At 40.4% G+C, this 18244-nt stretch overlaps 3 protein-coding genes across 7 annotated transcripts; 2 read left to right on the top strand and 1 right to left on the bottom strand.

The window, feature by feature from the left end:
• Window positions 1-10: 10 nt before the first annotated feature.
• LOC117770594 (alpha-tectorin-like) lies at window positions 11-5437 on the bottom strand. 3 transcript variants are annotated; one of them, XM_034600209.1, is made up of 5 exons: window positions 4236-5437; window positions 2993-3040; window positions 1125-1471; window positions 751-1031; window positions 11-270 (listed from the first exon to the last, which is right to left on the bottom strand). In XM_034600209.1, exons 2-5 carry the CDS (start codon window positions 3012-3014, stop codon window positions 213-215), a joined length of 708 nt encoding a protein of 235 aa, XP_034456100.1. In that variant the 5' UTR covers window positions 3015-3040; window positions 4236-5437; the 3' UTR covers window positions 11-212. The 3 variants fall into 3 exon arrangements, 1 of the variants encoding a protein (XP_034456100.1); XR_004615423.1 differs by lacking the exon at window positions 11-270 and having other exon boundaries at window positions 1125-1546; window positions 1827-3040; window positions 4236-4342; window positions 4905-5437; XR_004615422.1 differs by lacking the exon at window positions 11-270 and having other exon boundaries at window positions 1125-1546; window positions 1827-3037.
• Window positions 5438-5562: 125 nt separating this feature from the next.
• On the top strand, window positions 5563-7150 carry ecm1a (extracellular matrix protein 1a). Its single transcript, XM_034600219.1, has 3 exons — window positions 5563-5722; window positions 6112-6368; window positions 6893-7150. Exons 1-3 carry the CDS (start codon window positions 5650-5652, stop codon window positions 7094-7096), a joined length of 534 nt encoding a protein of 177 aa, XP_034456110.1. The 5' UTR covers window positions 5563-5649; the 3' UTR covers window positions 7097-7150.
• A 550-nt stretch (window positions 7151-7700) lies between these two features.
• Window positions 7701-17511, top strand: LOC117770592 (phosphatidylinositol 4-phosphate 5-kinase type-1 alpha-like). 3 transcript variants are annotated; one of them, XM_034600206.1, is made up of 16 exons: window positions 7701-8031; window positions 8400-8546; window positions 10956-10990; window positions 11197-11283; window positions 11433-11563; window positions 11721-11838; window positions 12001-12153; window positions 12537-12836; window positions 12984-13192; window positions 13306-13389; window positions 13716-13764; window positions 13850-13934; window positions 14020-14187; window positions 14352-14577; window positions 15008-15095; window positions 15192-17511. In XM_034600206.1, exons 2-16 carry the CDS (start codon window positions 8498-8500, stop codon window positions 15195-15197), a joined length of 1788 nt encoding a protein of 595 aa, XP_034456097.1. In that variant the 5' UTR covers window positions 7701-8031; window positions 8400-8497; the 3' UTR covers window positions 15198-17511. The 3 variants fall into 3 exon arrangements, with proteins under 3 accessions (XP_034456097.1, XP_034456098.1, XP_034456099.1); XM_034600207.1 differs by having other exon boundaries at window positions 7703-8031; window positions 14352-14514; XM_034600208.1 differs by lacking the exons at window positions 7701-8031; window positions 8400-8546 and adding an exon at window positions 9539-9571 and having other exon boundaries at window positions 15192-15727.
• The last annotated feature ends 733 nt before the right edge of the window (window positions 17512-18244 follow it).

Below are 18244 nucleotides of genomic sequence, written 5' to 3'. Positions count from 1 at the left end.
ATAAGACACTGGTTGACATCCAAGAAGTTGATCAACCATCTTGCACTGAAAGCCCTGCTGACAACCCGGTGTCTCACACTTAACTTGCTTGGTATGTTGATCGCATGTGCATTTCTCAGTACAGTTGTCAGTAAAGAAAGAGGCTTCAGCTTCTATATAGAAGCCTTTGTACGAGCAGCCACACTGGACCTTTGGGACACACGCAGTGCCACTCAGCAGGAAGCCCTCGTCACAGACACAGGTCTCCACACAGTTTTCTTTGCAGTTTTTGACAGCATCTGGGTTTTCACAGGTGGCAGGGCAGGCGTTCCCACAGAACTCGTAATGGCTGTTCTCTGCGCATCGTGGTTCAGCTATTTCAGACAAAATTACAATATATTATCATCACAGGATAAGTGTGAAACTCAAACAGCTGATATCTTCAAGTATATTCAATGGAGTTACTCACGGCAACGGGCAAGGTGCCGCCAGTCATAGATTTTAAAGCCCGCTCTCTGACAGGAATCAGCGTACACTTGCAAGGTGTCACACATGAAGTTCGTCATCCCCTCACCCATGCAAACATCATACATACACATCTCATGAAGGACTTTGGAGTCAAGGACAGCATTGCAATCGCTGAGTGGTCCATCCATGACCGTGGTAAGCAAGCTGCAGAAGAGTTTGTCTTTAATGCGTCCCAAGAAGCTGTGGTTTTCACAGGTCTCACAATTGCCCGGGCATTCATCTCGACACTGGGAATCATGTGGCCCATCAGTAACCTTCCAGCTCTTGCCAAAGGTCACTACATTGTTGGTCTGTGAGCCGGTAGAAGTCACAAAGTCATCCTCCTTTTTGGTGTTGAAGTTGCCACACATGCCACACACCTTGCCAGAAAATGTGCCCGGCAGGCTAATGACAAGATACTCCTTCCAGTCATACTGCACTGTCAGGCCAAAATCTGTCTCCACAACGACAGACAAGCCGCTCTGGGATAACTTCACCTTGCCATTGCCCAGGTTGATAGGGAGATTCCACATTGTGTAGTTCATCTAAGGCAGATTCAGATGTTTTTGAATTAATTGACTGATTCACTTAATTCCTTAAAAAATATGAGCAGTAATATTTGTTCTGATCTTACTCACCTGGACAAGGCCAAACTCCGATCGCACGAGAGCCATAGTGTACCCATGGACCTTAATGATCACTTTGCCGATGAATGTGACCTCTGAACCGGTACGTTTGGTATTCTGCGCATCAACCTCAAAAGCTGGAAGGTTTTCCCCAGCATGGCAGTTCTTGACCATTGTGTAGGTGCAGTTGCCCATGAAGTTGTAGTAGGAGCCATCGAATGTGCGATAGTGAGGATCCCCCATGGCCCAGCAGGTACCTGCTTTGACAGCGGGTGGTTTTTTGAAACATATTGGGGAGTTTCTGCTCATCTTGCACACTTCGTCTTCAGGACACTTCATAGTGCTGCAGTCACGTTTCTCTGACACAATGTAAGAGTTGGAGAGGACACACAAACCATTTCATTCTTAGTTTACAGCACAGTAGCATTACTATTAGTTGTAAGTTATGTGACTCTGTAGTGCACTGTGCTATTGCTTGGCTCTACTATGCTCTTCGTACAAATATATACTATTCTATACTACACTTTACTATACCACGTTAAGCTATACTACACTATGCTTTACAATACAATAATACTATAACAATCCAACTACTATAATAACCGTGCTTAATGGTAGGCTTTGTTTTTCCTTAATGTCGCACACTATGTTATGCTGTATTTCATATTACAGTATATTTTGACTGACTCTCTCCTTACCTGCTGTTTCGCCAGATGCAGGGGATCCATACCCATTAGCAGAAGCAACACCTAAACTGTAGACACCAAAGGGGGAGCTGGGGTGAGATATCTGATAGAAGGTTGCCCCGGTGCTATATTGCATCTCAGCCCAGGAGAAATCAGTCCCATCTACTTTATGCCAGTCAAAGTTTTCAGACTTGGGCTTTGGATCAATTTTGATGTCAGCCAGGTCTTTGTTCCGAGCCACAGCTATAATTGAGTTGTAAAAATCACCCTGTCCCTGCAGGGCGTAGGAAGTGCTAAAATGAATTGTGGGCAGTATAGTCATCAGGAAGGGATCAGCACGATCAAAGAAGTCAATAGGACCCCCGTTGAATTCAAATAGGACCTGGACACCCTTGTCGGATGTCAGATATATAGCATTTGGCCAATATGATTTTATCTCATGAGTTTCTCCTGCATGCATTGTGTAATACTGGACTCTTCCATTAATACTCATGCTAATTTTGGTGGGCTCGGCTGCTTGGACGTAAACGCTGTCATATTGATTGGTAAACTTGTTATGATAAGGCAGGGGTGCGATGATGAATTCTTTCCCCCAGCTGTACACAGGAAGAAGTTGTTCGTAGACGTGGTTGCAAGAGGTGAATTTCTGAACACAGCCATGTCCCGAGGAGACGGCAACAGGAAGACGCGAGACCACTTTCGTGCCACTCAGGTTTTCTAGGCTCTGAATCTGAACAGCCTCAAACGCCTCGAGCTTTATGGTCATCGCACTTCCTCTAGTGTAATATTTCCCCAGGAATCTGACTGAGCCCTGAAGGGAAATCTCAACTGTGTTGGGCTCCTTGTGGTTGGTGATGGAAAATTCTTTAATGCCGTCACTCTCGTCGCCGATGGGAGTGAATATGTAGTACTCAGTCCCCCAGTCCTTTACTGGGTAAACCACAGAGGTGTCTGCTGTGTACTGCTTGAAGTTGAGTGACGTCACACTGACATCTTGGCTCGCCTCAATCAGCACAGTCTGATGGGACTTTTTGCTGCCCTTCATCTCTACGCTGTCAGGAAGCTTGAAGGAGAAGCTCTTGCCGGGCTCAATTTCCTCCACTGTGACCTCACCCTCGGCCGTCACCTTGACCTTGGTGCGGCCTTGGGAAGAAGGCAGAGCTGCAACTTCAACAGAGAAACGAGTATCCTTACCATCACCCCCAAGGTTTTGCATGAATGATGTGGCAAACTCTCTTCCTGCTGGTAAAGCAGAGCAGAGCCCTGCAATAAAACAAGGATGAAAAGCAGGCGGTGAGAAATCCAAAAGTATAAAATCACTATTGGTCAATAAATGGAAGCGATTAAAGACTCCAGGTATTTCAGTTAATTAATAGTAACAACAAAAGACAATGACAAGTAAAAGTAAAATAATTTCTTAAAAATGCATTAACACTGAAATATACTGTATGAATGGACTCTTTCAGAATAAGAAAAAGAGGACCAAGAGTGAATGGACTTAATTACTTTCTGCCACTGTTAAATACGATAAAAAACATTTATTAAGTAAAACGTGATATTCAACATGTGGGAATTTTACATGAGCATTTATCAAAAAAGATTTCTAGGAAAGTTTTTGGGTATTTCCAGACATTTCTGGCATCTATTTGACTTATTTTGTTGACTTACCAATCACCACTAAACCCACGGGAAAGTAGGCCAGCCCTTTCATTGTTACACCTGAAATAATGCAAACACAGAACCAGAATTAACCACGATATGCGAACAACACACAGACACACAAACATTTGGGGGACAATTGTCAGGGTTTGTGGAGCAGGTGGACCCAAGATGCAGAGACAGATGTTTCAACAAGAAGTGTCCTTTTAATGGCAAAATATCTTAACAGGAAAAAAACAGCTAAACAGAGAGATCTCAAAAAGCCTAACCTGAAAAAAAACAGAGCACACTGAGGAAAACACTAGGAACTCACGAGAGATGGAGATGACGCAGAGGAATGACAAGCACAAGAGACGAGGCATAACGAACCAACGGAAGCACAGAGACTTATATACACAGGGAAGGCAGGGGCAATTGAACACAGGTGGAACACATGAGGACTGGTGCATCTAATTTCATTTACAAGAAGCAGAGTTAGTGATTTCTGGTACATCTTCGCAAACCTTCCAACGTGCGTGGAGAAGAGAAACATCTAGAAACTCCAACAACACGTGTAAAAGGTGTCGGTGGAGTTTTGACATATTCAGACTTCATCTAGCATCCAGCATCACTAGTCGACTAACACCCATGACATGATAAATAAAGTTCACCAGTTTGCTTCAACGCCGCTAAAATTTAAGCCACTGACTGATTTCTACCATTTGCCGATGTTTGTTATAATAATCCTTAAAACTCCTTAAAAATCCTTATAGTTATAATATTTTTAAAAAGTTCTTACCTGAACCAAATTAAAGTGGGATCTGGATACACGGCCTCTCGACTGACACCCTTTTTATTTGCTGCGGTGTCGCCGGGTAAGCCAATCAGGGAGAAGGTATCACCTGCCTGCACGGATGCCAAGATACCAACTGACTAATCACATGTCAAAACTTTGCATGAGGATATATATCTTGTTAGGTAACAGAAAATGTCAACATGTCAAGATCTTGCTTGGATCATGGAATTTATTGTTATCTGACAAATATCAAAGTGAAGTATTAGCTTCTGACCTGACGATGACAGTTAATTAAATGCATATTTAATGTGTAGAACCATGTTTAGCTCAAGTTCAGACTAAAGTTTTACTTATATGAAACTAATGGGTCAAAGATATTTATCAGGTGTAGAAGAATGTGAGCAACAGGTGATTTTATTGAACCCTCAGGGTTTTGATTTTTCCTTCTAGACACTAAAAATCAATTCTGAGGGCCAAATCATGAAAACACACTGAGTCACACTCTGTCCTTATTGTCCAAGGACTGTGGACACAAGTTAAAACAACAGAATCATATATGAGTTACTTTGGAGCAGCACCTTTACATTAGGTGAGAATGATTTAAATGTAATGAGTCTGTGTTTGGCAGCTGCAGAATAGCTGCACATATCAAGGGTGGTGAACATTTCATACCCTGAGGACACACCTGAAAAACCTCCTGCAACACAAAACAGAACAATCAAATATCAACAAGCACTTATTCTAAATGTGGAAATAACTTGATAGTACACAATAAAAGAAAATTAACATGCTTCTTATAAGGGCTGGGGAGAACAGTAACAGATTAACTCAACAGATTCAATGAATCAACATGAGTTAAACAGAACAATGCTGACAGCAGGAATGATTGTGTGAGAGTTGTTTGAATTTTAAGGGAGGGAAAAACAATGAAAGTGATTCACTGACATCGAGTGAGTGCAACCATCATGCTCATGTGCAGAAAGTCACAACATCACGAGATGTTTGGAGAGTGTGAACCATCCTCTTTGATAACAGGATGCACACTCAGACAGTTTTTGAAGGAGTTAACCGAAAGCCATGTAAAGTTTTGGGGGAAAGAAAACACACAGGTTTTAATAAACAGGTCAGTGCCACGATAAAATATTTCACTGTCAGCTTTGGTTTCTCATTCCACCAGCATTCAAGTGTTTTTCAAGGCCTTGGGAACTTTCAGTAATAGTTTGGTATGTTGCACATGTCAGCAGATATCAGAGATCAAACTAATTTTCCAACTTATCTCCACCCCCACTTCCAAGCATTTCACACACACACTCACTCCCCTCGCCCATATATACTGGTTTCTGATCCGGTCACATCACTGAGAGGATACCGGAGAGAAATCTGCCTTTTGAAAATCCTTCCACACCGCCGTGCAGCCATGACTTCAGCTGGAGGACTCACAGGACTTTGGATGTTGGCTTTTCTGACTCTTCATGGTGCAAATTTTGGAGGTAATTTTAGGTTCTTTGAGTATTTACACTTGATGGCTTTGTGTCACGCTGCCTGCCTGGATACCAAGTTACCAGCTGATTACTTGTCTCTGCATGAGGGCATTTATCTTGTTAGGTGCCAAGAAAATGTCAACGTGTCAAGATCTTGTTCACGGCTTGAATGAAGGTGCATTTTTGTTTTTTATGAAGTTATTCATGAGCTGTGGAGGAATGGATTCATATATGATCCATATATCTCGGGTCACGACCTGTCTTTATTGTCCAAGAACCATGGATACAAGTTAAAGCATTAACAAATGTTGCTGGTAACTTCTTCTAGATTCAATCAGTATTTATACTCGATATATTCTTCCAATTAAAATGATGTTAACCTCTGTGTATTTCCACAGAAACCCAAAGACGGCCCCTCAATGAGATTGACGTTCCTTTCCCACCCGCCCGTCCCACGGCCCAAAACCTGGCTGCCATTTGCCATCAGGGTCAGGGTCGACCCAGGTACCCGGCAGGCTTCTTCCCAAGATCCGGCAGTAGCCACTACCAACGCCGTGGAAACGCCATCAACCGTCTGGAGTCGTGGTACCATTTGTGCTGCAGTGGCCAAGTGGCGCAGCAGAGTCACCAGATCCTGTGCTGTGCCCAACAAGCTGTGAGTGTTTGTGAGGACAATGACAGACAGATGCACATGTTAAAATACGATTAATGTTTGAGGTGGGGAAACCAGACTTGACTGTCAATATACATACTTTTTTAGATTGAGTAAAATACTAAAATGGTATGCTGTTATACACAGTAATATATCGCATATTTTATGTCATAGTCTCCAGAAATTCTCCAAAAACATCTCAACCTTTTATCAAAAAACTGCAACATATATTTAGCAACTATATCAAACACACAAGACACAGAGAGCTCCTAGTTTTAAATGTTTTTTGTTGTAATATCCAATAATAAATGTAAAAAAACAAACAAACAACTTGAAACAACAGAAAAAATAAAGATGGACGTAAATGTATGCTATATATAGTATTTTCACACAGAAATTCACCAAAATGACAAGTTTCCTCCACATACATAAAAGCAATAAAGATTTACCTGGGTGAACAAAGAGTACTTTTGTGTGTTTTTCTTTAGTTGAGGTTTTGAGACAATAGTATGTTTTTTTTCTTGCAGTGGAAACAAACTCTGTCTCAGTTCTGTGTGGAGGAATATTCCATCAAGACAATGCCATACGAGTGCTGCAAGGGCAAAGGAGACGCTCGGTGGACGTGCTTCGACAGCAAGCTGCCAAACCCAGACTACAGCCCAACACCAGGCTACACTGCTCCCAGCGTCCCCGAGGAGCCCGGATTCACCTACAACATAAATACTTGCTAAAGTAAAGATTAAAATAATGTGTTTAATCCATTTGGACAAAAATAAAAAAAGTATGGAAGATAATGCTGAGTTTACACTCTTTTCTGCAGGTTTTTGTTTGAGCTGCTCAGAAGAGCTCTTAATAGCTAAACTAAAGATTTCACCTGCTATTTTATGACTGAACACACAACTCTTTACAGTTTGGCAGCTTCAAATAAGAGAAATAATAGTGATTTTGAGACAAAAATTTTCAGATTATTTTCAATCCATTCATGTAATAAAAAGTTCACACATGTAATAAAACACGTGTCCTCTAGGATTCATTGTTGCATGTAATAGGTGAGTGTGTGACAGATCCTGAATGACAAAATCACAAATAAACACTTTTATGTCAATTAAAGTAAATGTAAATGTTGTATTGGAATTTGCTCCAGACTACCCCCCGCATTTCTTTTAAAATCTACACTGCACTTTCTGTTTGGCATCAAAATAAAAGTGGGACATACATATACTCTTTTGTGATTTCCTTCCACGTGATTATAAGATTCATATAATTTGGGTTGTGTGTTGATGTTGTTCTACAAATCTACAAAAATAAAGCCCCAAAAAGTAATGTTTCAACCTGGTTTCAACAAATACATTTAATCATTCTATAATATCTTAAATGAAATAAATGAATAGATGCTATATTTGTTTGGATTGGGGGAAGTGTACACAGTTACATTCTTGGTAGTTTGGAAGGTGATGATAATAACAAGTAGTGTTATTGTGAAGGATTTTTTTTAAAACCGGAAGTGCTGTGCTAGCTCCTGCTAACAGAGCCGGCCACAAAACAGCCGCTTCCGCACTGCTTCCTTGTTTATTAGTTTCAGGAAAAAGGTGTTTTATCCAAATAGAAAAAAACTTGTATTTCCTCTCACAGGAAAACCGAGAGAGGTCCCTCGCAGGTTTCCCGGGTGAGTGAACAGCTTTGTTTGTGTCGTTGCGGGCTCAGTTATCGGGTTAGAAACATCTGGGTTTAAGTTAGAAAAGTTAAAAAAAGTGGAGTTAGCAGCTAGCTAACGCGCCTCTGTTTGGCTTAATGTCGCAATCCAGACATCCTGGTTGTTGTTGTAGTGGCCTGTTTCAACATGTCCCGCTGCTCGCGCCATTCAACAACACTTCCCTGCCTCCATTAGACAGCACTTTGTTTTTCTAACCCTGGTCAGCTCCTCCATCAGCTCCTCCATCAGCTCAGCAGGGCAACGTGGCTGGAGTCAATATTTGTGGCGTGAAGTCATCAGGACTGGTTTGAGTTGACGAGCTTTACACTTTGTCCTCGCAGGCCTCCTCCCACCCAACCCGAAGTCTTCTCTCTGCCGAGGAGACACTGGAGATCTGAGCTTCACCTTGAACTAGTGTTGAGTTCAGTGACTGCTCTGAATGGCCACAGCTGCAGAGGAGCCTCCAGGGCTGCAGGGCCAAGCTGGCAGTGAGTACTTTGTTTTTAATCACTCCCTCTATCTACCACCTGGATGGTGTAGATCAGATGGTTTTTAAATCAGAAGTTGGTTTACCTAACTCACTTATACAGATCAGTGGTGGAGAGAAACTAAGTTCCAGTTAAAGGTTCAGTGTGGAGGATTTGGTGGTGAAGTTGCAGCTGAACACACCCTCACCTCACCCTCCCCTTCCAAACATGAAGGAGAACCTGTGGCATTCTACAGTGAAGAAAACAACAATTCTTACAATTTAGATTATTACACATTAGTGAAAACACCACTAGGATGATTTTACATTCAATTTCTGCCAATAGATCCCTTTCACCTAAATCCTACACACAAGGTACTTGTACTTGAGTGTTCTCATTTTATGATACTTTTCTACTTTACTAAATTCCGTAGAGAAATATTGTACTTTTTACTCCACTACATTCACCCAAGAACTGCTTCAAGTTACTTAATCAACTAGCAAAAACTAATAAAGCAAAATATTTTCCTATCAACCAGCATTAACAGTAAAATGCTAGTAACACATTAATGTCATAATAATCAAATGTCATCACAGTCACAGGCGACATGGTCCTTTTACTTTCGGTCCATTTTCCTGATTATGCTAACACACTTTTACTGAGATAACACTGTCAATGTTGTAGTTTTACTTGTAGTTTTTTGTTTTACCAGAGCCTAACCGATTTATATCTCTTGGCTGATGATATCGGCCGATGGGAGCCTTTTACAGACACAACAGTATCAGACATGTTGGTTTCAGTCTTTATGTCTGCTAGTATGCGCAAACATAAAAACAAATATATTTTACTAAATAAACGATGCAGAAAAGATGGGCATTTATTTTTACATTTGAAGTAAAACATGTTTATTTTGTTAATTCGAGTTCTATATATTTTCTTGTAGTTGTTATCTGTTTTCTTATTGGTCGGACTCAAATTATTGCAGTGTGGTATTTGTACTTTTACTTGAGTAAATAATCTGAAGACTCCATCCGGCACTGACACAGGTACACAAACATTGACTAACTTTGTGAGGTGATCCTGTTGATGTACATGCTTTCAACAACTGGAGCTTATCACATGGCTAGTGAGAGAGATGATTCACTATTCAAAGTTCAACACACAAAACCTGTGTGTTGTTGGGTGGAGCCTTGTAAATATACAAATGTTTACATACACCCAGTTACCAGTTTATCAGTTTATTATTCCCTTTGTTATTATTTAGTTCTCATTTTATCTTTTTGTTGAAGCTTTAGAGAAATGTTGACTGAATGTAGCGATCGTTTTGGAAGATTAGGTTTGTTGCTCTGTTGTTTAATTATTGTTATATAGTATTTCGTCTACCCTCATTTTTATAAACGGATACATCAGATCAATTTACAACTGAGAGTAAATAAACAGCTAGAAATGGGTTCATTTAAATAAAAGGTTCAGTACAGCACAGAGCAAAGGTTTTAAAGGGACACAGCAGGAATTTCCACCTTTCAGTTTTGCTCCATGTTTCCCTGTGTGTCTTTATTATCTTCAGTTTTGTGCTTATGTGCAAGTAACTACTGTATTTTGACTAATAATTAAAAATACAGTAAGTTGTCAGGTCTACATAATACTGTCCTGGATTTTATTTCATACATTAAACCACTATTTAGTATCCAGCGATTAAGCAATGCAATTTCCTCAAGTCCTCTCTTGGTCAGTCAGAAATCAAAGAAGCTACAAAGAAATACTTTTTATCCCCAGGATAGTTCAAGCTCCAAAGATACATTTACCATTAACCAGTAACGTATTTTTAGAGGCTTTCTGCTCAACACTGAAACTCTACACCCCCCGTTTGTAAAACACTTTTTAAAAGAATGCTAAGATGAGATCATCCTGATGACATCACTGCTACATTATCAGGGTTACATTTTCCATCGTGAAAAAAATCCTCCTGCATTTTCACTGGCTGAACAAACAACTCAACCATTAATAATTGATATAATATATGAGAGTAAATTGAAAAGCAGAGAGTCATCACACACCATTATCTTGTGTTTCTTTTAAGAATGTGTTCCCTAAGAAAAGTTAACTATTCACTCCCAGGGACATAACTTTATGAAAGAGTCTAGCACATGTATTGGTGCTGTATGAACTCACTTTAATTATTGTAGGATTTTATAATCTAATTCCTTCAATTACGTGCAAAGACCGGCAGAGTCAGTTCTGGAGGAGACGGCCCTCTCAGATTTAATGAACATGCTTGTATCAGATTGCACTCTCACGCGTATTATCCTTTCAAGCCTTGTTTGATATCTAATGTGTCCAGCGTGAGAACTTTGAGTTTGTTTGATTCACTCAATTCCCCCTGTGTATTTCTTGTGTAACTTATATGTTTCCTCCGTTTTCTCACTTCAGATTCGACTGGGCCTCGTAAAAATGTGTATCCAGAGGTAAGAAAAAATCAGATTTGTTTAGACGAAAGGCGTAATCCAGTCGATTAGGAAACGCACATTGCATTCATCTTTAGCAGTTTGGAATTTACCGATATTTAGCTGACACATCCTCTTTTCCTTCCTCTTTGAAACTTATTGCTGCAAACTTTCTGTGAATTCGTTTTCTCTTGTAATTCTCCAGTCTGCCATGTTTCTTTTGACAGGGTCCAAGCACGACCATGACTCAGGCCCAGAAAAAAACAATCGGCCATCGTGGAATTGATCCCACCGGAGAGACCACGTACAAGAAGGTGGGAGATCACCTCGACACTGACTTTAAAATGTGCACTGTCAACGTACATTCAGTGAAAGTTAATTGGCTCTGTGACATGCTGAAGATTCATTTTAAACTAAACTTGTCCTTTGATACATGTTAGTTTTTTTTTTCTCTGTCTTCCAGACGACCTCATCGGCCCTGAAAGGTGCTATCCAGTTAGGCATCACTTACACGGTGGGCAGCTTGAGCCAAAAACCTGAGAGAGACGTCCTGCTGCAGGACTTTGAGGTGGTGGAAAGCATCTTCTTCCCTTGGTAAGGATAAGATTACAATGATGAAGTAAGGATACATGAATGTTGAAAAGACACTTAAATGCATGTCTCAATACTTACATCTGGATGTCGTGTCTAATTGTCTTGACCTCCTTTGTATGTGGTGTAATCTTGTAACCCCTTTGTCTTTTATTGACAGTGAGGGCAGTAACCTAACACCAGCGCACCACTATGGCGACTTCAGGTTCAAAACATACGCCCCTATCGCTTTTCGCTACTTCAGAGAGATGTTTGGCATCCGGCCTGATGACTACATGGTATTTTTGATTTCTCAGCATGTATTGTGTCTGGAAAGTGGGAAAGTAGGGAAGTGTGACATGACAAAGTAAAGGCACAATACTGATGATTTCTATAGTTTCTTCTCTCTTCTCAAGTTTTGTTTTCACACATTTAACCACTGTGCTCTGCTCTGGTTTCAGTATTCTCTGTGTAACGACCCACTGATTGAGCTGTCGAACTCTGGAGCCAGTGGATCTCTTTTTTACGTCTCCAGTGATGATGAATACATCATTAAGACAGTGCAGCACAAAGAGGCTGAATTCTTGCAGAAACTGCTGCCAGGATACTTTATGGTAAGCTCCATTGACCAATTTGAAAAAGTTCTCTTGGCCTTGAAAATTGGTCACGTTGCAACTTAAGTAAAAGTAAATTTACTCAAAGTAGACATACAATTACTTGTGTACAAATATATACATGTCCAGAGATTGCTCTATGTTATCTGCTTGTCTGTGTGTTATGTTCAACATCTAAGACATTATTTCTTACTGACTGCATCATTTATATAGGACATTGTGTTTACTCGTGGCTTGGAATATCTACTTATTTAATTAATCTATTCATCAACTATGCACATTTCAGTTTACTTTAGCGGCCGCTCATTTCTCTTTCTAGTCAATGAAACTGACACTTGTTTAATGCTGTTAATATTTTCCCTCCTTCCTCTTTCCACCATTAGAACCTGAACCAGAACAAGCGCACCTTATTACCAAAGTTCTATGGACTCTACTGTGTCCAGGCAGCAGGTAAAAACATCCGTATTGCAGTTATGAACAATTTGCTCCCGAGTGCAGTGAAAATGCACCTCAAGTTTGATCTGAAGGGCTCCACCTATAAGCGACGGGCCTCAGCTAAAGAGAAGGGCAAGTCTGTGCCCACATACAAGGACCTGGACTTCATTCAGGACATGCCTGATGCGCTGTTACTGGAGGCGGACAAATACAGTGGTGTTTGCAGGACCATTCAGAGAGACTGTCTGGTGAGAACTAAAGAAAAATGCAACAAGCATGATATTGTTAAATTCATTTTAGATAAAACTCCCAGTCGTACAACAACAATCCACATTTCAAGTTCACCTGTAATTCGGTCACTGGTCTGATTCAACTTCTTCTTAATTTCCTTTCAGCTCTTGCAGAGTTTCAAGATAATGGACTACAGCCTCCTGGTCGGAGTCCACAATGTAGATCTGGCCTGTCGAGAGCAGCTGAGCGAAGAGGCTGGGGCCGCGGCCATGGATCAGCGGAGGCCACTAGGCCAAAAGTCCCTGTACAGCACTGCTATAGAGGCCATCCAGGCCGAGTCGGGGAGCATGGGATCACTGGACACAGAGGACAAGTGAGTGTCAGGGATTCTGTAGCCAGAGAATCACTCTGTGAGGCAACAATCAATTTTGTACAGAGAGGTACGACTGAGGACTAAATTGGATTCCTTTTTGTTTTATTTTACAGAACTGGAGGAATACCAGCAAGGAACTTAAAAGGCGAGAGGCTGCTGGTGTACATTGGTATCATTGACATTTTGCAGTCCTACAGGTAAACAGTAGATACAAGTGGTCTGTCTACAAACTACTCATTCAGTCTCGGACACCTACACAGTGCCAACATAACCCAACAGTAAAAGCAGCATGATAGCAGTGCAGCAGCAGCTGTCCTCCACCTGGGTGACACTGAGATAGTGAATGTGATGCAGTGGAAATGCATCACATTCACTATCTGAGCCAACACCAAGGTCTGTTTGTTCTTTAAATGCAGGTTCGAAGTGGATTTCAGTTGAATGTGTCTTGACTGTCAATGTATCATGTGAAACTGCACGTGTCTGACCACCGAACTTCTGCAACTAATCTGCTGTTGATTTTCAGATTTGCGAAGATGCTTGAGCACTCATGGAAAGCTCTGGTTCACGATGGGGTAAGATTCCTCTGCCAGCCTCAGTTATAGTGTTTTGAATTAAAAAAATGACAGATGTCAACTTGTAATCATTCCTTTCCTTCAGGATACTGTGTCAGTGCACAGACCAGGCTTTTATGCAGAGCGATTTCAGAAGTTCATGTGCAGCGTAGTCTTCAGGAAGATCCCATGTATGTATATACTTAATCTGTCGATGAGCATGCATAGATCATGTCAGTTTCTCTTAATGAACACCTTTCTTTCTCTACTACCCAGTGAAGACCTCCCCATCTAAAAAGCGGCGTGCAGTGACCCATGTTCCTATGAGAAAACCAGCTGGATCTGGGCCTTTTTTCACGTCACAAACCAGCAGCAGCAGCCAGCCAGCTTTCTTCCAACGTCAAGTCAGCTCTGACACCAGAGACGACACTGATGGAGACAATTGTAAATACAGGAAAACAGGGGAACAGTGGAGTTTCAACTGCAGCCAATGAACTAAAATAATGTGCACTGTTAACCACAGAGATTAAGTCTTGCATCATGTATCAGCCTGTGAACTTCTTCTTTCACAACACAGCACTAACAGTTTTTCCGCCCTCTTCGTACAGTCATGCCGTCAGGTCGTCCTGACCTCCTCCCTAAGGCCTCCCCACCCAGCAATGCTGCTGGCAACGCTGCCGATACCACATTCTCCTCGTGCTCCTCCTCCTTGGGAAACCCTGGTTTCACTCCCACAACCCAGCCTGTGACTCACTCCCAAGACACATGCAGGTCAGTCGGAGTGGATTTAAACAGCATGTTGAGTAAAGCTATGGAGCGCAGCACCCCCAAGAGGTAAGAGAGAAAAATGGACATGAAGATTAGTATTTTAGTGAGAGATCCAAAGAAATCACTTGATTTAAAAAGTACTAAACTTTCAAAAAAATATATAGTAATGAAGAAATACATTTTCCAGTTTTAAGAACCAGGATGTGTTCACGCTTCTATTGGCCGCACCTAACCAGAGTGCGAGTGTTTCAGGTGTATACCTGTTGTAATTGGTACACAGACTGGGAGTTATGGCTGTACAGTATGACACATTGGCAAAAATGTTCCTAAACCAGAACCTCAGGAAGTTCAGCATGAAGTCAGCAGTGCAAAATATTTAAATACGTATCTATTGGCAAATATCAGGAATTAATAAATGAAAATTTTAACTAAATTACAATGTCCTTAAGTCTTTCTGGACACCTTTTTGATTCACTCCTCTGTTTCTTGTTTTCAGAGCTCCGTCTTCGTCGCTTGAAGAAAGTTTTGATACTGAGGGTGATATCTCTCTCAGTGACGTAACTCTAAACACAAGCAAATGTTCTGTAAGTGGATTTTGTCGAACTTCTCTGGTTTTTCTGTGACACTTTTTACTCACGCCAGGTGGTTTTCTAACCGGGTTCGTTGCTTTTGGTTTGCAGGTATAAATGCGGGGAAAAGAACGAGATTGAAATAAATCCGGAACAAGCTTGGAGGATGTTATGAACATGGATGAAATGTTACAACGCCCCTTGGTGGGATTTGAGGTACCTAAACTGGAAAAGGGGGGAACAAATGGGATATTTTTGTTAATACTTTTGCACTTTTCCAAATCTCAACATGGGAGGAGCATGTTAGTATCTGGTCATGTTCTGACACTAATAATTGTTGGTATATTAATGCTCTGGTTATTGAATGCTATTCTTCTTCTAATGAAATGAGAAATGCCTCAACCAAAGATGGTTCATGGCACAGATATGCTCAACTAAGCCAATGTACGGTGTAGAGTTTAACTTGAGGATTTATTTGAGAACATGATTTCCTTATTTAATCCCAGTTATTTCATATTCATTATCTAGTTTGGGGAATCGATTCCTCATTTGTATTTACCACATTGTTGCAGAACATCCTAATGCATACCTGACTCTTTACGAGAATAAAGACCAGAATGCTGTTCCTACCATATGTTTGATCCATGTTCATGTTTTTCAATGTACTCTTAATGCAAATTGTGCTGGAAAAGATCTGTGATCCTCAACCTGCAGTTTTCAACGGACCTGTTCTTCTGTCGAGACTGTGATTCCTAAATGTCATCTCTCGTGTTCTGATCAGACTGTTATTTTTACTTTTAAAGGACGTTTTTTTAGATACTTCTACACGGTACGATCTGATTTCAGTCTCAGGTTTAGTGTGTAGACGGTTTAATGACCAAATGTGACCCACAAACTGATTCTCGGATGACTGTGGACAAAGTACCACAACAAACAGAGACATTGTGCCTGTCTCATGAATTACCGAGTTTAGTCAGCTAGGAGCGAACTTCGTCTTCTCATTTAGTGGTTGCCATAGTAACTAATGCCTCTGACCAACCCTGGAAAGAGCAGTTAGAAACAAGAGACCGACAACCTCACTAATCAAGTGCCAAAGAGCACAGGACGACTTTATTACAAATTCGCGTTACAATCACTTTGTTTTATTTTCATTATTATGATACCGGAAATGTATGTATTAATAGGAAGTGTTTACAGTACAAACAGTGCCCCACGCTGGCAAACAAATGGTACCAGCAGGGCATAGCTAGTTAGGGGCAGTGCTTAATATTCATCTAACAAACTAACAACTCAAGTGCATATAACAGGGAGACACTGTCATTGATGCACGATACCAGGCATTAAGACAAACCAGCAGCAGTTTCAGATCTGCAGATAAAGACGAGATGCTGATGTTCAGGAAAATAGATAGCTTGAGCAGTTCAGACACAGCTGCCACCTTTAAGCCAGTGAGATTTTAGCTACTGTTGTTTTTAACATCACAACATATGTTCCAGGACAACGTAGAAAGATTAACACAAGTGTTAATGTCAGTTCTCAGTTCTACGACTTAGCAAGTGTCGTCCTAATCTGAGTTTATCTGTCCAAAACAACCAGGGTGGTAAGAGATATAACTGTGCTTCTGGATATTTGATCAATACACTTGGGTGGCACTGCGTTTTTTTCACTATATACTGTCGCCGGCTGCTAAAAGTAAAAAAAACTATGCATTAAGTAAATATAACATGGATTATACACTTGTTACATTCCACTCAAGGCTGCAGATAGCCTAGAGATGAAAAGCCTATACATTTTCACACTGATTTATTAAATATTGCCTTTATTGTTTGATTGTGATTTATACCTCTTCCTCCTTTTTGTATTCATGTGGTGTATTTAGTATTTTCTAAACATTACTCACAGTTTCTTTTTTTTTTTTGATTACAGTGTTTATAGAAAATGTCTTGTTGAATTTTCCACACAGTAACAGATATTTTCAGCTCGTCTCTTATTAAATTCCCTGTTGTTTATTTGGTGATGCTGCATGTGATTGGCTTGTCATGTGTCATGTGTACTGTGTCATGTGCACAAGCTCACAGGTGGACCGGTGAACTCATGGTTAACACAGCCGGTTGTGTGAGCGTTGTGAGATGGGTTTTCTAGAATCACAAATGTGTTGTGACAACTTAGATTTGTTTTCACTTGGAATATGTGGTGATGGCTGCCTGAGGGTTGAAAAGGAAACAAGGCAAAACTGTTTGTCTGCATTTTTGTAAATTAAAACTGATAGAATTACTGTTGGTGATCTAAAAACTGTTTTGTGCAGTGTTTTGACATGACCTGATGGTTTGGTAACTTTAACCATACTGTGTGTATATGTGAATGAATATACTGTGCAATACTTTACGTGAATTGACAATTTTCCAACTGAGATGTGATAAATAAACATCATTTGGGCATTTTCATTCAACCTTTAAATTGTACGTATGAGTCGTTTTTTCCCCTCTGGCTGATACATGAAACCGTCTCAAAATGCTCACTCCCAACATTGAAAGTGAAACTGTGCCTTATGAATAAACATGCAGCCCATAAACCAAATATGTTCATATTTATCATAGTATTTATTACTACATGTATTTCTCTGGATTCCAAAATGTGTATTAATGGTGGAGATGGATTGAAAATGCACCTTTTCTTAAGCACAACAACCCTGTGACAGACATTCAATGTCAAAGTGTAAACACTTTGTGATGATTATGGTTATTATCTTAACAATTAGGGAATCTTCCTGCATCATCTTCTCATACACTTTTGAATTGCTACGCTATAAATGTGTGCACGTCTGTAAACGGGGACCAGAGCAGTGCCTTTTCACAGAATATGAAATTACACGTTTCCTTGCTCTTTTGGTGGGTGTCATGTTTTTGTACAGTTATACCTGAAGTTATTAAAGAAAAAGAAAACCCATGCAGCCTTTGTTTGACTATTTTTCCTTATATAGATCTTCAACTTTGTGTGTTTGGTGATAAAGAAATCCAAATTAATTTGTATTGGTGTATTTACACCCTTGAAAGGTTGTACAGATTAATACAAAATTGCAGTTTTTATAAACGTGAGATTTTAACTTTGATTGAATTAAGTAACTTAATTAGTCAGATTCTTAAATTATAATCATAAGCTTGAAT

The sequence above is a fragment of the Hippoglossus hippoglossus genome, chromosome 11 (genome assembly GCF_009819705.1).
Source record: "Hippoglossus hippoglossus isolate fHipHip1 chromosome 11, fHipHip1.pri, whole genome shotgun sequence".
Classification (NCBI taxonomy): domain Eukaryota; kingdom Metazoa; phylum Chordata; class Actinopteri; order Pleuronectiformes; family Pleuronectidae; genus Hippoglossus; species Hippoglossus hippoglossus.
Note: the sequence above shows the minus strand (reverse complement) of the source record. Positions and strands in the feature narration are given on the sequence as shown.

Excerpts from the sequence above, each read along its gene's own strand:
- ecm1a (XM_034600219.1), top strand. The coding sequence starts at position 5,650 with ATGACTTCAGCTGGAGGACTCACAGGACTTTGGATGTTGGCTTTTCTG. Across the intron at positions 5,723-6,111 it reads TCATGGTGCAAATTTTGGAG|AAACCCAAAGACGGCCCCTC; the intron begins GTAATTTTAGGT and ends GTATTTCCACAG. Across the intron at positions 6,369-6,892 it reads TGTGCTGTGCCCAACAAGCT|TGGAAACAAACTCTGTCTCA; the intron begins GTGAGTGTTTGT and ends TTTTTCTTGCAG.
- LOC117770592 (XM_034600206.1), top strand. The coding sequence starts at position 8,498 with ATGGCCACAGCTGCAGAGGAGCCTCCAGGGCTGCAGGGCCAAGCTGGC. Across the intron at positions 8,547-10,955 it reads GCTGCAGGGCCAAGCTGGCA|ATTCGACTGGGCCTCGTAAA; the intron begins GTGAGTACTTTG and ends TTCTCACTTCAG. Across the intron at positions 12,154-12,536 it reads TGCTGCCAGGATACTTTATG|AACCTGAACCAGAACAAGCG; the intron begins GTAAGCTCCATT and ends TTCCACCATTAG.
- LOC117770594 (XM_034600209.1), bottom strand. The coding sequence starts at position 3,014 with ATGCAAAACCTTGGGGGTGATG. Across the intron at positions 1,472-2,992 it reads GCAAAACCTTGGGGGTGATG|AGAAACGTGACTGCAGCACT; the intron begins GTAAGGATACTC and ends ACATTGTGTCAG. Across the intron at positions 1,032-1,124 it reads CGGAGTTTGGCCTTGTCCAG|ATGAACTACACAATGTGGAA; the intron begins GTGAGTAAGATC and ends AATCTGCCTTAG.